This window comes from Zonotrichia albicollis, chromosome 10 (genome assembly GCF_047830755.1).
Source record: "Zonotrichia albicollis isolate bZonAlb1 chromosome 10, bZonAlb1.hap1, whole genome shotgun sequence".
Classification (NCBI taxonomy): Eukaryota; Metazoa; Chordata; class Aves; order Passeriformes; family Passerellidae; genus Zonotrichia; species Zonotrichia albicollis.
In genome coordinates, this window is record NC_133828.1 from 13,512,281 (window position 1) to 13,530,297 (window position 18,017).

Sequence of the window (18,017 nt, forward strand, 5' to 3'; positions counted from 1 at the left end):
GGGCCAGGCTGGCAGGGTGTGTGTGGACTGCCCCATTCCTGATTAAGGCAGAGGCCAGGTTCTGCCTCACAACTCCCTGCAGGGGCAAGCAGCTGTTCCAGCCCGGGCTGCTGGCCCTGAGCCGGCCCTGCCTTCCTTACCAGAGCCGCTGTGCACGGCCTCCTTGAGGATCTTGAGCTCGTTGTTGAACTCGGCGATGAGGGAGCTCTTGCAGAGCGGGCGCGGGATGAAGCGCCGCTCCAGCTGGTCCGAGATGTGCTGCCGGGCACTCAGCTCCTCGTGGTTCTCGGCTGGCTGGGCCAGCAGCTGCAAAAGTGCCATCAGTTAGCACTGCAGGGAGATGGTGCCCAGGGAACTGGGACTGGTCTCCAGGCTAGCGTGAGCCTGCAGCCAGCAGGCTTTGTAGGCAAGAGGTTTTGACTCCGTCTGTGAGGCTTCCACCCATCTTTCAGAGGAAATCTTACATTTGACTGAACAGAGATCAAAACCTCAGTGGCACAGGGTACGTGGAGGGCTCCCTTATGCTAAGCTCACAATCCTATCATGAGACACTTTCTTCCTCCATGACGATTTAGTCTGTCTGAGAGACTAGGCTAAATAACGTAGAGTACCATGTGCTAGTCTACCTGGTACCTGGCAAGGAGCTGTGATTAACTCAAACCCAGATGCCTTGTCACAGACATGTTTTAAGAAAAATTCTTTCCTTAGGATTTTTTCTCCTGAGAAGCTGAGAGGCCTCAGGAACAAAATGTAAACATTGATTATCTGCTGCTGTGGAATGCAACAGGTAGATCTGTGATTGGTCTCATGTGGTTGTTTTTAATTAATGGCCAATCACAGTCCAGCTGTTTCTCTCTGTAGTCAGACACAGGATTTTGTTATCATTCTTCTGCTTTCCTTGCTAGCTAGGTTTCCTTTCTGATGAAATCCTTTATTCTATTCTTTTAGTAGAGTTTTAATACAATATGTATAATAATAAATCAGCCTTCTGAAACATGGAGTCAACATTCTCATCTCTTCCCTGGTCCTGGGACCCCTGTGAACATCTCCACAATGCCTTAGACTCGCAGCTGCCTGTTCACCCACTAAAGTCCTGTCAGAACCTTCATCCAAGAGATGGAAAGGGGAGTGGTCCTTCCTGGCTGTTAGCTGTATTGCCCAGCTCTGTGCAGAAGAGAGATTACTACAAGATTTCTGCCAACACCCTCCCAGGTTCAGCACATCCACACTCCTTCCAAGGGCTCTGAATATCTTCATTGTAGAATTAAGCCCACATGCAGTTCCCCCTCCAGAGGAACTAAGACTAGCTGTACTCCATGGATCAGAGCTCCTGGATGACTGGCATGCTCTGTAGTTTTGGCTAGGAAAAAGCTCTGTGATTTCATTTCAAAGGGTTCTTAGGCCTACTAACTTCTGAAAGGCCACTCACTCACTGCATGGAGCTCTGCCAGCAGTGCTGTTCCTGTGCTCTCAGCTGGGCAATGAGGGCTAGCTTGCCTTCAGGCAGTGACACACCAGGAGCCAAAGCAGTGTTACCTTGCACTGGATGAAGGGCCGGAGGAGCACAAAGATAGGGATCCGTGTCCGCACGATGAAGTCGAGGAAATCCCACAGGGCCAGCCCTCCCACCTTGCGCAGCGCCATCTCTTTCACTTGCAGGCTCAGCCAGTACCACTGGCTGTCCAGCTGGCGTTCAAAGCAAACAAGGATCACCTTCAGGGCTACAGGGGAACACACACCAGCAAAGGGCAGTCAGACATGTCCCCAGTGTCCCTCACGGGCATTGGGGGCAGGACAGGGGGGCCACAGGGAGCACGAACCCACACGGGCATGCTTTGCCTGCACACCTCAGAGTCACAGCTGGTTTCTCCATCACTCTCCAAACATGGCAGGGAAGGAGCAAGCAGCCTTCCAGTAGTAAGGGCCTCAGGATCAGGACTGGCAGTCCCATTCAAGAGAAATTTTTCTACTTCATACTTAACTTCCTCTGTTAAGTATGCTCTTTCTTGCTCTGCTGTTCCCTCTCCCTTCCCTGCAGTTACTTTGTCTTTTCAGAATCAGATATTTTGAAAACAGCTCAGAGGAGGAATACAGCCCTGGCTGATCAGACAACTTCAAAAACCTTGACCAAGCATAGCCACACAACAGTGAGCACAATAATCTGCAGATGATTTATAGGGTGATGACAAGAACCTTTCTAGCAGGGCAGCTGCATGAGTCATGGCCACACTGCAATTTAAATACAAATATAGTCCAGTAAACCAAGGGCAGTAATTCACAAGAGCAAGAGCATGGCATTACAAATGGGGATGAACAGCAACCAAGTTCAGAACAATGCTCTGCATTAAAGTGAGCAGTGATTAACACTTGGCTCACAGGAGAAACAAGGAATCTCCCTCTTTCCATGCTCCCCTGGTCTGGTAAAAACAGCAAGGCCTGCAAATTGTTGGAAGGAAGTTGACTACTCCATTTTTCTTAATGGGATGGCCAGGACTTCTCAGCCATTACACATCTGTATCATGGCTTGTTTGGGTAGGGGGCAAAATCAGGGGTGAACTGCCAATTTTTCATCAGATTTACTCCATTCCTCAGATACAGGTTAACAAGGACCCAAGTATAAATCTTCAGATAAATGCCCTCACAAAATCAGAAACAGAGAAGCTGTTTAGACTAAACTGTCCCTGTCTAGGCCTGACTGCCCTCAGTGATGCTGCATCTCCAGTTTAATTCCTTTTTGGTGCTCTCTGCAGCCTTGAGCACTCTGTCCCTTGCCAGTGGTGACAGGAGCCCCGACTCACCCAGGTAGGCAGCCTGGCTGGTGGATTCCGCCAGCCCCTCCCGGCGCAGGTCCTTGCCCGCGTCCCCGGGGGTGGAGCAGTGGGCGGGGGAGCTCTCCAGCATGAAATTCTTGCTGCGGGAAGTGCTGATGATGCGAGGAGGCAGGAGGATATTGATAACGGTCTGGAGCAGCAGCAGGACCTCAGGCTGCTCCAGCCAGGGGCTGTCTGAGATGCAGTGGGAGGGGAAAGAGAGAGAAAGGTCAGGCTGCATGCCATCATAGACACCCAAAAGATCCAGACCCTGTTCAGCTCCAAAATGGGGTGCATCTCAAATGTCCCCTAAGCCAAAACTCCGTCCCCCACACCTTGTTATGCTGCTTCTCCTCCTGCAAGCAAAGGCAAAGTTTATTTTGGCACCAACACAAACAGACACAAACACAGAGCTGCACAGCACAAAGAAATATCCCGTTCAGTGGTCCCACTTCCTTCTGGCATGCCCCTCTCCCTTTACTCCTTGCTTTCATTTAGGGATTTACCAGTGAACACCCTCTAGAGCAGAGGATTTGTGCAAGGCAAGTGGCATGGATTGGGCAAACTGTGATCCACGGGAGCACACAATTTCTGTGACCTTTGCTCCCCTCTGTGACTTCTGCTACAACAGATTTGTCTTGCCCTGCACTCCAGTTTCAGAAGCAGAGCACATCTGTGTGAGACCTGACACAAGAACCAAGGCACAGCTGAAATAAAGAGAAGAAATAATAACTAATCCCAGTGGGGCTCTTTTCAGTCTCAGACCCAGAGGGCACTTAGCTGACATACTGCCAGTGACAGAAAACCAAATTAAAAAAAAAAATTAAAATAAAATACAGAGAGCAGGGAAAGTGCAAACATCAGTTGTCAGAAAAGGGGGACAAAAATTCTTTTTGTTAAATTAGTCAGACCTTTGCTTCCAGATCCTACTGTGAGCACAAATGGAATCAGTAGGTTTAAAAGCATTCCTTCCCTTCTTTCCTGATTGGTGAATGGGGAGACGACATGGCTTAGGGGGAAATCTTCTTTCAAAGCCTGTGCAGTAATAATAAAAAAGGATTAAACCATTTCATCAGCAGATCACACACACAAGTCACTGCAGGGAGTGATGATCCCTGTTCACACAGCACCACACCAGCCTGGGTAACCTGATTGAATGAGATGCCCTCAGACCACTCAGTCAGGAGTGAAGTGAATTCACAGGGTAGCACAGGGATCACCTGCTCGTGTCACAGCCAAACATCAGCAGCCTGCACTCCTAACTCCCAGTCCTCATTAACAGAATCACATGTATCCCACAGGAGTCAGCTGAGTGCCAGTCCTGAGCTCTGCTCTGCTCTGAGTGGTACCAGGATCTGACACAGAGAATAAAAAAGGAACAGAGGAAACTGCACAAATGACATTATCTAAATATTCTCCTGTCCGAACATGGAGGCTATTCCCAAAACATGTTTTCATTCTGCCTCACTTTGTGCTGCCCTGTCATCCTCCCTGAGACAAAGAATGAACTCCTGAAAAATAAACAAAATGCATGTTTACTTCTTGACACACAGTCAAGCTTAGATTGAAAGGTCTTTCACCTTCTTTCAGAGGAGGGAACTCAGATGGCTGTCACTAGAACCTTTGCTCATTTACAACATCCCATTTGCTGCAGACTTAGCTGTGAAATGCAACTCAACCTTGCACACCTGGGCTGAGAAATTCTAGGAGATGTTTGCTGATGGGGTGTGAAGTGCTTCTGCTTTGTATTCTGCTGGAATACAACTGGGAATTATGACTCGTGTTTTTCCTGACCTGTTCAATTTTCATTACATTTAAGCCCACAAATGATTGAACAGGGGAAAAAAAGCATAATAAATGTTCCCCATAATTTAAAAAAAATATTAATTTGGTATCTATTTTGGGGTTTTAGTAGATAATATTTCACAACAGGTGAAAGTAGCCTTTTGTTTTAATTTGTTTTGATTAAAGAACCATTACCTCAGAGCTGGAAGAAATCTGTTCTCCTTCTGTGTCAGTTTGTACCAAAAAGTCCTTTTGTACCTCATGCTCTGAGGGACAGCTTTGTGTGTTGGTCCCTGTTAGCCTTCCTTCCCAAGCCACCCTGCTGCTCAGAAATACCTGCCTAAGTATTCAACTGGATGTACCAATGCACATTTTAAAATGCAAGCTGGAGCTAGATAAGGCAATTTGTCACTTCTTTGGTCACCATTCAGACTAATTTCATGCCAGTGGGGAAGGAAAGGGACACTGAGGCAGAAAGACTCTGTAAAAAGTTATAGTGCTGTTATGAGAAAGGAACAGCGGTGAAATTCTCCAAAAAGCCTAGAACTTTTTTCTTTAATTCTGGCAACAAGGATACCATTGTGTCAGCAGCTGAAAAGCCAAGTTGCCCTGCTTTTTGTGCTGGCACACTGTGTGACCAGCTCAGCTAAGAGCAGAAGAGATCAAACCCTGCTCTCAGTTACACACATGGTCCCACAGGAAGACAGGAAGGGATGTGACCCAAGCCAGGGCCCATCCTCCTGTGGCAGAAGGATTCTAACTCCTTAGATCCTGCAGAGAATCCTGACCTGCTTGTCAGAGCCTTACACAGCATCCATCAGCCAAACTCCCTGGATTTCAATGGCAGAGTTAAGCTGATGGATGCTTGCTGTGGGCTTGGCCCCAACAGATGAACTCTGAGCTCAGTTCAAGCCTTCAGAAAGAAGGGAGAATTTACATGTCGCTTCTCATTAATTTCTGGTGCACGTTCCACAGTTTTTGCCCAGCTTTTGCAGAAAGCAAACAGAGCACTGATGAGTTGGTGCCTCAACCAGAAGCTCTAGAGGCCTGGCCGTGGGCCAGGGCAGACACACCTGTATCTGCAATGCTACAAGCCGGACAACAGCTGTGCTGAAGGGCAGAGGTGGCGAGAGATAAGGGCTGAGATGAAGAAGGGGTAATCCGTCAGCCACACTGGAGGGTCCTACCACTCCCATCACCTGCAATACAAACAGAGCACATCACCACAGCTGCCTGCTTACAGTTTCACCCATGCCATATCCTCCAACGGCAGTGAAATGGAGGTGCTTTCATTGAGCACTGAGCTGGGGTGGATCTAGCAGGACCAGCCTCCCCAGTGGTCCTGGCAGGAGCTGGGGCCAGTGAGGGGACGGTGTTCTAGCAGGGAAAGGGAGGAGGGAAGAGGGGAACCAGCATGGATGGGAGTAGTGCACAGGGAACCCGGTACATTTGTAAATGTACCCAGTACCAGCCCTGAATGACCAGCACTGGACTGGTGGAACAGCTAGAGTTGGAGGATATGTCATTTGACAACTGTAACAAATAAAAATCTGTCATCAAAGCAAAAAGTCTGCATTGAAAGTGGACATCTTTTCCCTTCCCTTGCTTGAAAAACAATGTCCTAAGTCTGACCCAAGCCAGGTTTTGTACAATGTTCAGATTCCTCTCAAGCACAGCCTGTTTGGGGGAACTCTAAGCATGATTCCTCTCAGCTGACTGTCTGAAGCAGAGTCACCTGCATGTGACCTGGTTGTCTGGAGCTCCCTGAATAATCACCACAGGGAAACAGCACTTGTGGGGGAGAGTTATTTGTACTGTTTGGGATGTGTCCCTCAGGAACAATTAAATCACAGGCCTGCATATGCCTGATTCCTACCATAATCAGACACATCCAGATGACAGGAACAGGGAGAAGGTACCTGGGCCACACCTAAGCTCACGGGAGATGAAAGCATGCTTCTCTTTTCCAAATTCAGCCTGGGGAAAAAGGCAGTAACCAGTTTTTTGCCAGAAAACCAAAGGACAATTTAGAAGGGAAAGAGTCAGAGCTCCTTCTTTACATCACTATGGATTATCACTGAGATATTTCCCCACTTTTCTGGCTGATTGATTTTTGGGCTTTGGGGTCTATACATGATACACCCCATGCAGTCAGTGCTCCCACAGCTCCCAGTGCAATAAGGTAAAACACTTGTAGCAGTAAGTACGATGTGTTCCTGGTAGCTCTCCCTGGTGTTCCCAGCCAGCAGAACATAAGCACAATGACTGCACTTCAGCACTACAGAGCTTTCTGCTATTTTTAGAGTGCTGGCTAATTCTTACTGTGGGATCCTTGGAGAGCTCACTGGGGTGATTCAATCTGCCATGCCTGCTTGACAAACTGCAAGGCCATTCCAAACTCCTGCTTGAGCTGGCTGTGTAGCAAACTCCCCATGTAACAGCTCTTAAGTAATCTGAGGGCCCAGGTTTGCATTATGGGCTCTGACAGGTTGGAGCTTCCCTGCCCTTGCAGCAATGAGTGCTGAATTGACTTGCAGGACAGGAACCTGGCAAAAGCTGACATTGCATTTTAGCTAGTGATCATTGTTTTTAAAGGCCTCAGAGCACTGGTGAATCCTGAAATGTTTTTGGTAAGCTGCAAGATAAGGTTATAACATTTGTGCTCTAAGGAGAAAATGTTATAAACCCAATAACAGTAAAATTTTAGTGCAGCCTTTTCCCCTTAATTTGTATTTTTGCACATGAAATGAAAGCATGCTCCAGTGGCTGGATTACATGGATATCCAAGTAGGGGCTTGTCCCCAGTGCAACAGCTGCAGAAACACTGCAGTCTACCACTGAGTGACAAGGCAAACTCTGCCCATATCACTTGTCTGTTGCAACACTCTTAGGTGTCACTGCCATATTTTCTGAAAAATCCCTTCACCAGGATTCTCCTGGGAAGATGAGAAGCCTCAGAGAAAAATGTAAATAATAACTATCTGATTCGCTTCTCCTGTGTTTGGCTGCTTTGGAACATGGTCTGGACATTGTTTACCAACAGGTGCATGTTTGATTGGTTTCATGTGAATTGTTTTTACTTAATGACCAATCACCATCAGCTGTGTGGGACTCTGAGGAGTCAGTCACAAGTTTTTATTATTCATTCTTGTTAAGCCTTCTGATGTATCCTTTCTCTTTCTTTAGTATAGTTTTAGTATAATAGAATGGAATATAATTAATATAATATAATAATAAATCAGCCTTCTGAGAACATGGAGTCAGATTCTCATCTCTCACCTCGTGCCGGGGACCTCACAAACACCACACTTAGGGATATAAACTTCACTAAGAGAGGGATCTGAACATTGTACAGTGCAAACCTGTACCAGATCAAGCCAGGGACATTACAAACAGTGGAGTCAATTCACCTTGCAAACCCTTCTGACTATGCAGCACCCGCTGGCCTCTGGCAGAGCCACCAGGGCTCTCCCACTGGGGACGGTAGGTATCCCCAGTGCCCCCTCTCCCCATCTACCAGGTGTGTGCAGTGTCCACCACCCCACTCTCCAACTTGCAGCCCTCAGCTCTCAGCTCAGTCTGGCAAAGGCCGATCTTCAAAGTGGTGCGTGGGAAGGGATGGAAAAGAAATCGCTCGACCGCTGCTGCCGGTCACGGTATCTCCCCATGCACCACTTCAAAAATGAACCTTCCTGTCTCTGGTGTCACCTGCAGAGTCCCCTCGTGAGGGGTAAAGGGGACAGGCAAAATGACAGGAATGGGAATAAACTGTCATCTTCAGTCCAGAGAAACCAACAGCAGGGGAAGGAAGGTTTAGCAAAGGTTCGTGGGATTGCCGCTCGGCTACTCACCAGATTGACACAGACATTGATCAGAGACCTAAGGTGAGGCAGGAAGGATATGATAGGCTGCCTCTGAAGTGTCAAACAAACCCCTTCAATCAAACTGCTGGCAGGCTCCCACTCAACCTGGCGCCTGCAATACAACAGTAGGTGCCATTAGCCGCGGGCTCCTGCCCCCCACCAGACGCCCAGACACGGTGACCGACACACAGTGACAGACGTGTCACACAGCCACGATGGGTGTCCGGGAGCAGCACGGAGTGCCCGCAGGGAGAGCGCTGGTCCGGAGGGACAGAGCACAGAGCAGAGACGAGAGACGCGGCACAGCGGGCTGGGGCTGCCCACACACACCCCTCCCCTCATGGCGGGAGCTGCTCTCGCTCCCTGGTGCTTCCCTGCCACGGAGGGAGGCCACACAGCGGCCTCAGGTGTGCCTGTGTGGGGAATGGCACAGAGGCACAGCGCAGAGACAAGAGACGCGGCACAGCGGGCTGGGGCTGCCCTCACACACCGCTCCCGTCACAGCGGCAGCGGGGCAGGAGCTCAGCTCACTCTCTGGTGCTTCCCTGCCGCTGAAGAGGGACGCCATACAGTGCTGTGCCTGTGTGGGGAAAGGCCTGCCGTGCCGACACCATGCACTTCATCTCGTGTGCCTCCTGGATGTTCCCGCTGTCAGGAACAAACCTCACCACCCTGAGTGCCTCTGTGGGATCCTCTGCAGCTCCTATGGCTGCTCCTCAGTGTCACTCCCAGACACGCTGCCCTAAATGTAAACTGGCCCAGCTGTATCATCTTCATCTCCACATCCTGCAGCACAGGGGGTGAATCTTTCATTCCAGGACCCTTCTTTCCAGGATGCTTTCTGCCCTGACACTTGGCTTTCCTCCCCAAAACAAAATTTAGGGATTATGCCAGATGCTGAAAGGATTTCCCTTCTTAATCATAAGGATAGGTAATATCAAAGTGGTTCACCCCCTTCATCTCAGGGTCTGACTCTCTGCTGGCATTGTAGTTCACAAGTCAGCAGCTACTGCATTTACTGGACAGAAATACAAAAGGCTGGCACAGCTTGCCAGCTCAAGCCTTAAACAACACCCCAGTCAAGCTCTTCAGGTGACTTCTCAGAGCCACATGGGGAATCAAGTGTTCTCTATGCAAACTCTTCTCCAGACCAAAATAAATCTCACCTTTGGGCATCCATTGTCACTAAATCCCCAGAACAGAGGTTTGTTCTGGTTCTTACACATCCACCAATTACAGCAGACACTGGGTTTGGAGTGGGATGCCCACAGGAGGCAGTGTGTAAGATTCTGATCCCTGAGTTCCCCAAGGGATGGCTCCTGGGCTCCTGCACCCAGACCCATCCCAAAGAGACTTCTTGACTCAATGATGCTCAAATCTAGTTGCTGCATTTGGTCCAGTGGCTTTGCTGTCCTTTTGTGGACAAAAGGGTAATTTAAGCCAAGCAGAGGTACAGGCATAGAGAGAGAGAATATGAAAGGAATTTTAATTTATGGATGTCCATTCAGCTAACATGAGGAAGAAAAATCTTCAGGAACAGAAAGCCTTACCTGCCTTTGAGGCAGTAGAAAGTATGACCGGGGAAAGAAGGAATGAATGAGAAACAGGCAAGACATGGCAAAGACTCAAACCAACAGGACAGAGAAGCACCAAAATTTCTGCCTCTGAATTCCCTAGAAGGGTGGAGTTTCTTGAAGCAGGTTAGCCAAAGAAAAGGATAGTGATGCCAGAAAGAAGATATCACCTCCCTATTATTGTTCCATCTTTTATTCCTACTGGGATATACTTCTGATGTTCTCTAACCTGATTTGGCTTCTCAGCTGAGACTGCCAATGAAGTGCCATTCAAGCATTTGAGGACATGTGCCCATGAGGGTGACCAAGACCAATGCCTCTTTTTACTCAGATCACGGGAAAATTCACAGTTCTGAGTGATTTTATACCACCCAGCACTGGATTTATACCACTGCCTCCAATCAGGGATGCTCCACAGTCAGTATTTCTTGAAGTTTCCAAAGCCTGTATGTACCATAATGTCACTGTGTGATCTACCAGGCTTCCACTAGGCATGGACCTGAAGCAGCTGATGCAGTTCTTTGCCTTTTACTAGGGAGCAATCAGAATCTACAGCATAGCTCCTGACTATTTTTGTCTTTACAAGTATTGCCATGCTAGAAATACTCTTACTACAGTCTAACTTTAAAAAACTCACAGCAGAAGTTAATTAAAAGGGCAATAAGATGGAAAAAAATCTGAAGACTTCTTTTCAGGAAATAAAAATGACATTTCTGGAAGTTCTCTCTTTAGCTCTTAATAACCACACTGCTACCAGAAGACACCACAAAAACATCAACATGAACACACTTACAGAGATAAAAACACCTGTAATTCTCTGGTATGTGGTAAAGGCTCACTGCAACACGACAGCAGATGACGTACCCACACTTCAAGGCTTGCAACATCAGAAACGGACCCCAGAGGGTTTCCGGACCACCTGCTCACCTCAGCGTAGGCATCTTGTGAATTTTATTGAACATACGATCCAATCTCTTTAGGATGAGGATCAGGGCAGGTCTCACCGCCTCGGCTGTCCAGTCGGTGATGGGCAGCATCTCCATGATGTAGCGCCGGAGCCCGCGGCTCTCCATGGTCTGCGTGTCGTAAGGAGCCAGCTTCAGCAGGGAGTGGGCGATTTCTGCCAGCCTGAAACCACGGGCATTGGGAGAAAAGTAAATACAACCTGCATTTTCTGTGCCCATTCTTTTGTCTCTTTCCTGCCAAAGTCAGGATTCCATAGTTAGATAGTATTTCTCGTTGGGACTCAGATATATATCAGTTCTTATCTATGTTACAGCCTCACAAACCGTGAGTCCTACAGAACTTCTCTTTAACAAATTAAAAATGGAGCCACATCTCCTTCTCTACAAGGCCTTTTAAGGATAAACCGTCTAATTAAGAAATGACACCTAAATTATTTTTACTTTTAACCCAGTAATCAACCACCCATGCCCGCAATGCTGATTTTTTTTATCCAGTTACACAATACCACCCACATCCAGAAAAAAGAAGGTGAAGAAGAACCAGCCTCTATAGGAATGTGCCCCCTGTTGACAGAGTGACAAAACGATCCTTTGTCCCCTCAAAAAAGAAAGAAGCCCAGAAGTTTCTCTCCTGGATTAGGTGAAAAAGGCATCTCATAGGCCTGAAGAACTTCACCTCAAACTTAAGGATAGGAGCCAAAATTGGGCAGGAGACAAAAAATCCCTCTGAGCAATTTACTAGAAAAAGAAGAGAACAAAGAAACTAATGGCTTTTGTGAGGTGTTTTACCAGGAGCAAGAACCTCTTGCACCTGGATCAGTTTTTCTCTGTAAGGAGTTTGTTATTTTGCCTTTTATGAAAACATTTTATTTCCAACACTGCAATAGAAGCCATCCTGCTGATTTTATGTCTCCAAAGGTAGCTAAGCTATCTTGGGTGAGAAATAGACCTCCAAGAGCTCATGAGACCTAGCTCCAAGCTCCTATTACTAGCCTCCACCCTAAACCTCCATCTTGCTTTATATATATTACTGTATTCTAAAACCTTAAACTCATACAGTTTCCACCATGTGATGTTACACACTTCTATTCAAACTCCACACCCACAATCCCAGTTCTATAATTCAAATTTGAAAGCCTTCTCCACAGTCTCAGGTCAAATGCAGTGTTCTTTTGGGGGTCAGTGTCAGCACAGTAAGTTTAAAATTCTCAGCATCCAGGGTTCCAACATTTCTACACACGTGCCAATGAACTAACATATAAATATTCATGAGCCTACTGAAAAGAAAATGGTGCAAAAGTCAAATGTGCTGCTAATTAAACTCTTAGATCTGATACCACAGTTCTGGTCTGTTAAGACGGTTTTGCTGGAATCACTGTTTATATTTAAGAACTCATGAATGGTCTAAATATGACTTTTACATTGACATTAAATGCACCAAGGGAACATCAGGAATCACACATTTGGGTAGCTAAAACCAGAGTATCTGTGCTGGCAGTAAGACTACGACAATGCAAATGCCTGTGAAACACAGACCTGACATCACCTGTTTGTCAGTTAATGAGTGATTTGGTTTTGTTCTGTGCTTGTTTTTCAGCATTACCACTACTTTAGGAAGTGTCACTGTGCGATTTTCAGGTGTTAAGTTTTAAAAATAAAGTGTCCATAGGTTTACACAACATGTCCTTTGTAGGACTGCTCCCTGCAGTTTTTATTTGTTTCTCCTAACACCTCTACAGATTGTGTTGCTGTTGCTTTTTCCACTATGCCAGATGGCATTGCCAATGGCATTTTTTTGTATTCACTGTGAAATATCATGGCAGCATTTGATTTACACTTGCAGTTTGACAAAAATCTACTGAAATACTTGGATGTTTGTGGTAAGCAAAGACCAGAAATAAACCATGAAACATTAACAGACTTTGTATTGGATGATTACAGTACAATCCTATCCATATTGTGGGGGTATTTTCTGAAATGCAGCCAACTAATGGAACATATTTTTATTCTCTTTATAATCTGCCTAGTAATATCAAGGGCAACGAGTTCCTCAGATTAACCAAAACTGGTAGAAAATTCGGTTTTATCCAGTATTTCTTTATTATTCCTTTTTTTAAACTGCTTTGTCCACCTATGAAGTAGGTCTGCTTTTTTAAGTGCTATGAAATTTAAATTATCATATAATTAAGTTTCTTGCCAGCAATACAATACCAGTTCCATGCAATGATATATAAAAACTTCCTTATGCATTATAAAGTGTGAGATCCATTTCATTCAACTTGAAACATCAATCTCATTTAATCTGCTAGCTCCTTCCTAGCAGAAACAAGCAACCTGGGAAATTTTTATCTTCAAATACTGGGATAAACAGTTGGATGCACATCTTCCTTTCCATTGGGTGCAAAAAGATATACATCACTTTTGAAGACTAAACATTTGACTTTTAAATGGCTGAAAATGGGTGAGATGAATCCTGTCTGAAGTGAATAGCATTTTATCCTGTTTTCTGAAGCCTCTGAAATGGCACCTGCCAGCCTCCTCCCAAGACCATGAGTGTCACATCACATTCTGATCAATCTGCTCTCCATGTAGAACTGTGTTTGTTCTACAGTGGTTAAATCCTGTCAGTCATGTCATTGATACTTATGAATTTATGTAAGGATCGAGATATGTTGCTTTTATTTAGAGATAACTATGATTAGGCATTTTAGGCCACAATCTTGACAAAGCAGCTATTTCTAGCACTTTCCAGGAGACTTAAAAGAATCAGAGCACAACTCATTATCTGCTGTAAATCAATGTCAGCTTTACTGCTGTAACCTCTGACCATGAGAGTCAGAGGTTTTCTCTCTTGAAAAGAGAGCAGCATTTGCCAGCTGCTAGTGTAAATGAAAAACTGACAAAATAATCTATTCCCTCTTGTCCCAGTTATTGCTTCCCAGCAGCAATTTATGTTATTTTGTGTTTACCATGAACAGCAAACTCAGAGAATCAGGCCCAAAGTGCCAGGAGGCCCTACCCCAAATTTCTTCCAGGTCAGCACCACGTGAAACCATTTGCAGTGAGCATGCAACCCGTGAGCTGGACTCAGTGCAGCATTTCAGGAAAAGACTTGTGCATCTGCTGCATCACATGCTGAGGTGCTGGGCCTGTAAATGCCTCTGTCCCATCTTTCCCTGTATTTCAGACACTTAGAAAGAGGCTGTTGTGCCTTTCTTGCTTGTGAGCTGCTGGCTGTGATGCACAGTGCCACTGGAGAGGATAAATGTTGTATTCAAGCAGGTGGGCAGCTTCCCCAGCCCTTGCCCTGCACAGACAGATTTATCTTGTCCTCATACATCAGAGGGAGCTGTTTCAGGTGGGGGCCAGAATGAGACCAGAGGAAAGCTTAAGAAACCTTCTTTATACACAAGCAGCATCAGTACAATCTGAGGAACATCCAAAACAGCCTCTGCCTGTTTCAGACAAAAGCGTGCACCTACACAACCAAAAAGTGATTCCATCTGTTATTATGAGAAAGAAAGAGCTAAAAGAAAGGAATGAAATTAACAAGTAAAAGCAGAATGCCTGTGCAATACCTCATGTGGGACTTCACATCCAGCAGCTCCAGAGAAGTCACTCGGGGCTCACCAGCCAGATTCTGCAAAACCTTCAGCCTGGGGCCGCAGTGCTTGTAGAACTCTGTGCAGATATTCAGCAACGACTCCCGGGGTCTCCTGAACTCCTCCCTGGCAATTCTTTCATCCAGCTCCTCTCGGGGAAGGCCCTGGCCCTCCTCCATTAGGTGAAGGTTCTCCCTGGAGGATACAAAGTAAGACACAGTATTTATTATATGCTGTGGATCATCAGGGACAGATTACAACAACCTCTTCATCTTCTTTTTGCAACAGATGCTTTCCTCTGCAATTGAAAGAAAGGGAGTTGCATCTGCAATTGAGAAACAAAAAAAGGGAAGTTATAATCTTCCAAGTCTTGCTAAAAATGTAAATATTTTCTATATCAACCATCTTTTGATACCTTCCCTGACAAAAGGCTGCCTGTCACAGCAACCATATGTGGGAATGTTTCATCACACATCAGGGGAGACTGGGATAAAATTTTACTGTACCTGATAAAGTGTAGTTTGGCTCCCTGTTCTGGGTACCTGGGAAAACAGAAACAGTGAGGTTGCAAACAGCAACTTAGTAATGCCTAAACTTGCCTTTCTAGAAGAAAGTGACACTATTCTAGCCCAGGGGTTTGTGCATCATGCTCAGGGTGGTATCATGTATCACTAGAATAATGCCTACACTGATCAAACTGAAATGCCTTTATCTCCCAACTTCCATCAAAAAACCATATTCCTAGAGTTACTTGCCTTATTCTGAAAGGAAAAATTCAGGTTAAAAACCATAGCTATCTTTCAAGTGATTTCTCTTACTGATTTTCACCCCAGTGCTCAATCTCTTTCACAAAACCAGAGCTCACCAAGTGAAAAGAATACCTCAGAGTAGTTTTTGTTTTTTGTTTTGTTTTGTTTTGTTGTCATTTTCTCTCGTTACTTCTTTTTGAGAAAGCAATAATAGACTCTGCACCACTTGGCTACCATGCTCAAGGCTTGAGCAGCAATCATTCTAACATTGTGAGACTCCTGCTGTTGTTAGCAGATGTCTGTTGCAATGAAAACACAACAGAAGAACCAATTGCAGGAAACCTAGAGCAGTGCAAAGATATTTTGGATCAGAGGCTGAACATCTGATAATGAGAAAAATCTGGAAAAGTAAGTCAAGATGCCTGAGTCTCACTGCACTGGGAATGTCTCCATTGTCTGTCAGCAGATACATTTTAACTGCTCTCCAAAATCAGCAGATAGATAATAAAATACTATTTTCCATTACACCTTATTCTCCTTAGAGTGAGCAATCTTGCAAATGAAGTAAATGGCATACAAATGGAAGTAAATGGCCCACTTCATACTTCAGCATGTCTGGTTTATCTGCTGGTTTGTCATGTCTGGAGTTTATCTGCTTCTCAGAGCAGGGATTGAAAGTCAAAGCCATGTTTTAACCATGACTGAATAGAACAGACTCATGCCAGGAGTTACCAACCAAGATGTGTACACATTTATAAAGTGACATAATACCCCTTTGATGACCCATGCAGAAATTGAGTTCTAAATTGAGTTCTAAAAAAAAGGGGAAAAAAAGATAGGTAATAACTTGGAAAACTCCAGAAAAACAGCTACTCTAGCTTTTGCTAGGCTACAATTCCCCTTCCAGCACAACCATTCAGATTTTTAGCACATTAATGCATAGCCTGGCCAGGAGAAAGCAGGGATGCCTGCTGCAAAAAAACCCAACTTGACAATCCCAAATGTTTGTCGGGGATTAAGCCCTTCCTCTCTGACCAAGTAAATTGTCAGTGGCCTTGTCTATTTTGCAGCAGGCTAACTGGAATGGCCACTATTGCCAAGGATCAAAATTACAGTTCACTGGTGCCATGTCCTTCTTTGCTTCCTTCTTCTGTGAGACAGTTCTTTGGTGTTTTGTTTTGTTGGGGTTGGGGTTTTTTTAAGAAGGACAAGAATATTTCCAGGCATTACTTTGACTTCTCTCAAGCTCTCAGCTGCCCCTCCTGTGCTATCTGTAACTGCAAAAAATCCCCAGACCAATGTGGAGGAAAGAGATCACAGGAATGTACAAGGAAATGGGAAAGGGAACAAAAGAAAACTAGAGGAGGTACCAGTGTCTGAGAGCCTCAGCTGATGGGCAATTTGAGTTTGTACAGGCGTTTTGCCCCTTGGAACAAGGCCAGAAGGATCTGACCCTTCTGCTGGGCAAGCATGCTCTGCCCACAGGTCACTCTGACACTGGACTCAGCAGGAAGCAAAGCAGAGAATGAGAGAGCTTCAGCAATATATTTCTAGAGGGCAGAAAGAGGAATTAATAATTTAGGATGTGTGCCCTCCATTTGATACTCTGGTCTTCTGTGGTTTTAAACTAAAAATCCTGGTCTTGGGTGTTTTGGTTATCATCAGAAATGCAGTCCTGGGGAATGTGCTCTTTGGATGTGACTGTTTTCTCCCACAGTACAGTACCCAGAGCACTCCCTCAAGCTGTCTGAGGTATTACCTTACTAAGAAAATCAAACAGAACAAACAAAACTGTTTCCGAAAATGAAAACAAGAAAGAAAAGCCTTACCTGGTGTTCACACCTGCTGACATGGTGTGGTTTGCTGTTGTGGTCCCTTTATGGCCTTGGTCACATCGACTCATCTGTGGGGCTGTCATAGGCCTGGCAGGGAGAAGGTGAACAGCACACTGCACATTAAATCTAACAAACACAGAAATTCTGCTTTTCCTCTGAGAACTTGCACCAATTTTACCAATCTGAAAAAATCAAGCTAAGCTGTGTGTGGCCTCCTGGGCATTCCCTGTCCCTGCACAGACAAGCAAATGCAGGCTCAGCCCCTTGGCCCACATGTGGTACCTGGTGAGAACTTCCACACTGTACAGGAGGGCCTGCAGAGAGGTGGCAAGGGCACCCATGGAAGCGATCTCCTCACGAGCTGCTGTCCCCGTGTCCACCTGAGAGGTCTGGCGCTTCAGCTTCTGCAGGTAACAGGGAACCAGGGCTTCCAGGACCATCAGCATCTGCAGGCTGGGAAAATAACAATATTGGCCTGGTTTATCTTGTCGTTCCTCAACTCACATTAGGTAGAGGCTTAGGTTTCTATCTGAAGTCCCTAGATCTGTAATTAGGCAAGGATTTTATTGCTTCTCATTAGAAGTCATGAACCAAAGCAAATTGGATTAGGAACTTCAGGGGGAAACTAGATGATGCATGAAACAATAATAACAATAATGATAATAATAACAACAATAACAACAACAATACTACTACTACTAAAAACCCCCTGGACTTTCAGGTATCTCCCAAATACGTCATCCATTTTCTCACAAGTATTTTCCCTTCCAAAGACTCTTTTCTTCCCAGATTCCCTCTTGCAAACTAACAGATGTACTTTGGAGCTGGTATTAC

General features: G+C 45.6%; 1 protein-coding gene across 15 annotated transcripts in view; it reads right to left on the reverse strand.

The window, feature by feature from the left end:
* The window catches only part of UNC80 (unc-80 homolog, NALCN channel complex subunit), a 122,628-nt gene that overhangs the window by 17,190 nt on the left and 87,421 nt on the right, over positions 1-18,017 (reverse strand). For all 15 annotated transcript variants that reach the window (XM_074548052.1, XM_074548050.1, XM_014266942.3 and 12 more), the window contains 11 exons: positions 17,466-17,636; positions 17,178-17,270; positions 15,106-15,141; positions 14,576-14,794; positions 10,960-11,160; positions 8,447-8,570; positions 5,669-5,794; positions 3,722-3,845; positions 2,799-3,005; positions 1,537-1,721; positions 141-306 (listed from right to left, as the gene is read on the reverse strand). In XM_074548052.1, the coding sequence (XP_074404153.1) occupies positions 141-306; positions 1,537-1,721; positions 2,799-3,005; positions 3,722-3,845; positions 5,669-5,794; positions 8,447-8,570; positions 10,960-11,160; positions 14,576-14,794; positions 15,106-15,141; positions 17,178-17,270; positions 17,466-17,636 (1,652 nt within the window). The remainder of the gene's footprint in view (positions 1-140; positions 307-1,536; positions 1,722-2,798; positions 3,006-3,721; positions 3,846-5,668; positions 5,795-8,446; positions 8,571-10,959; positions 11,161-14,575; positions 14,795-15,105; positions 15,142-17,177; positions 17,271-17,465; positions 17,637-18,017) is intronic.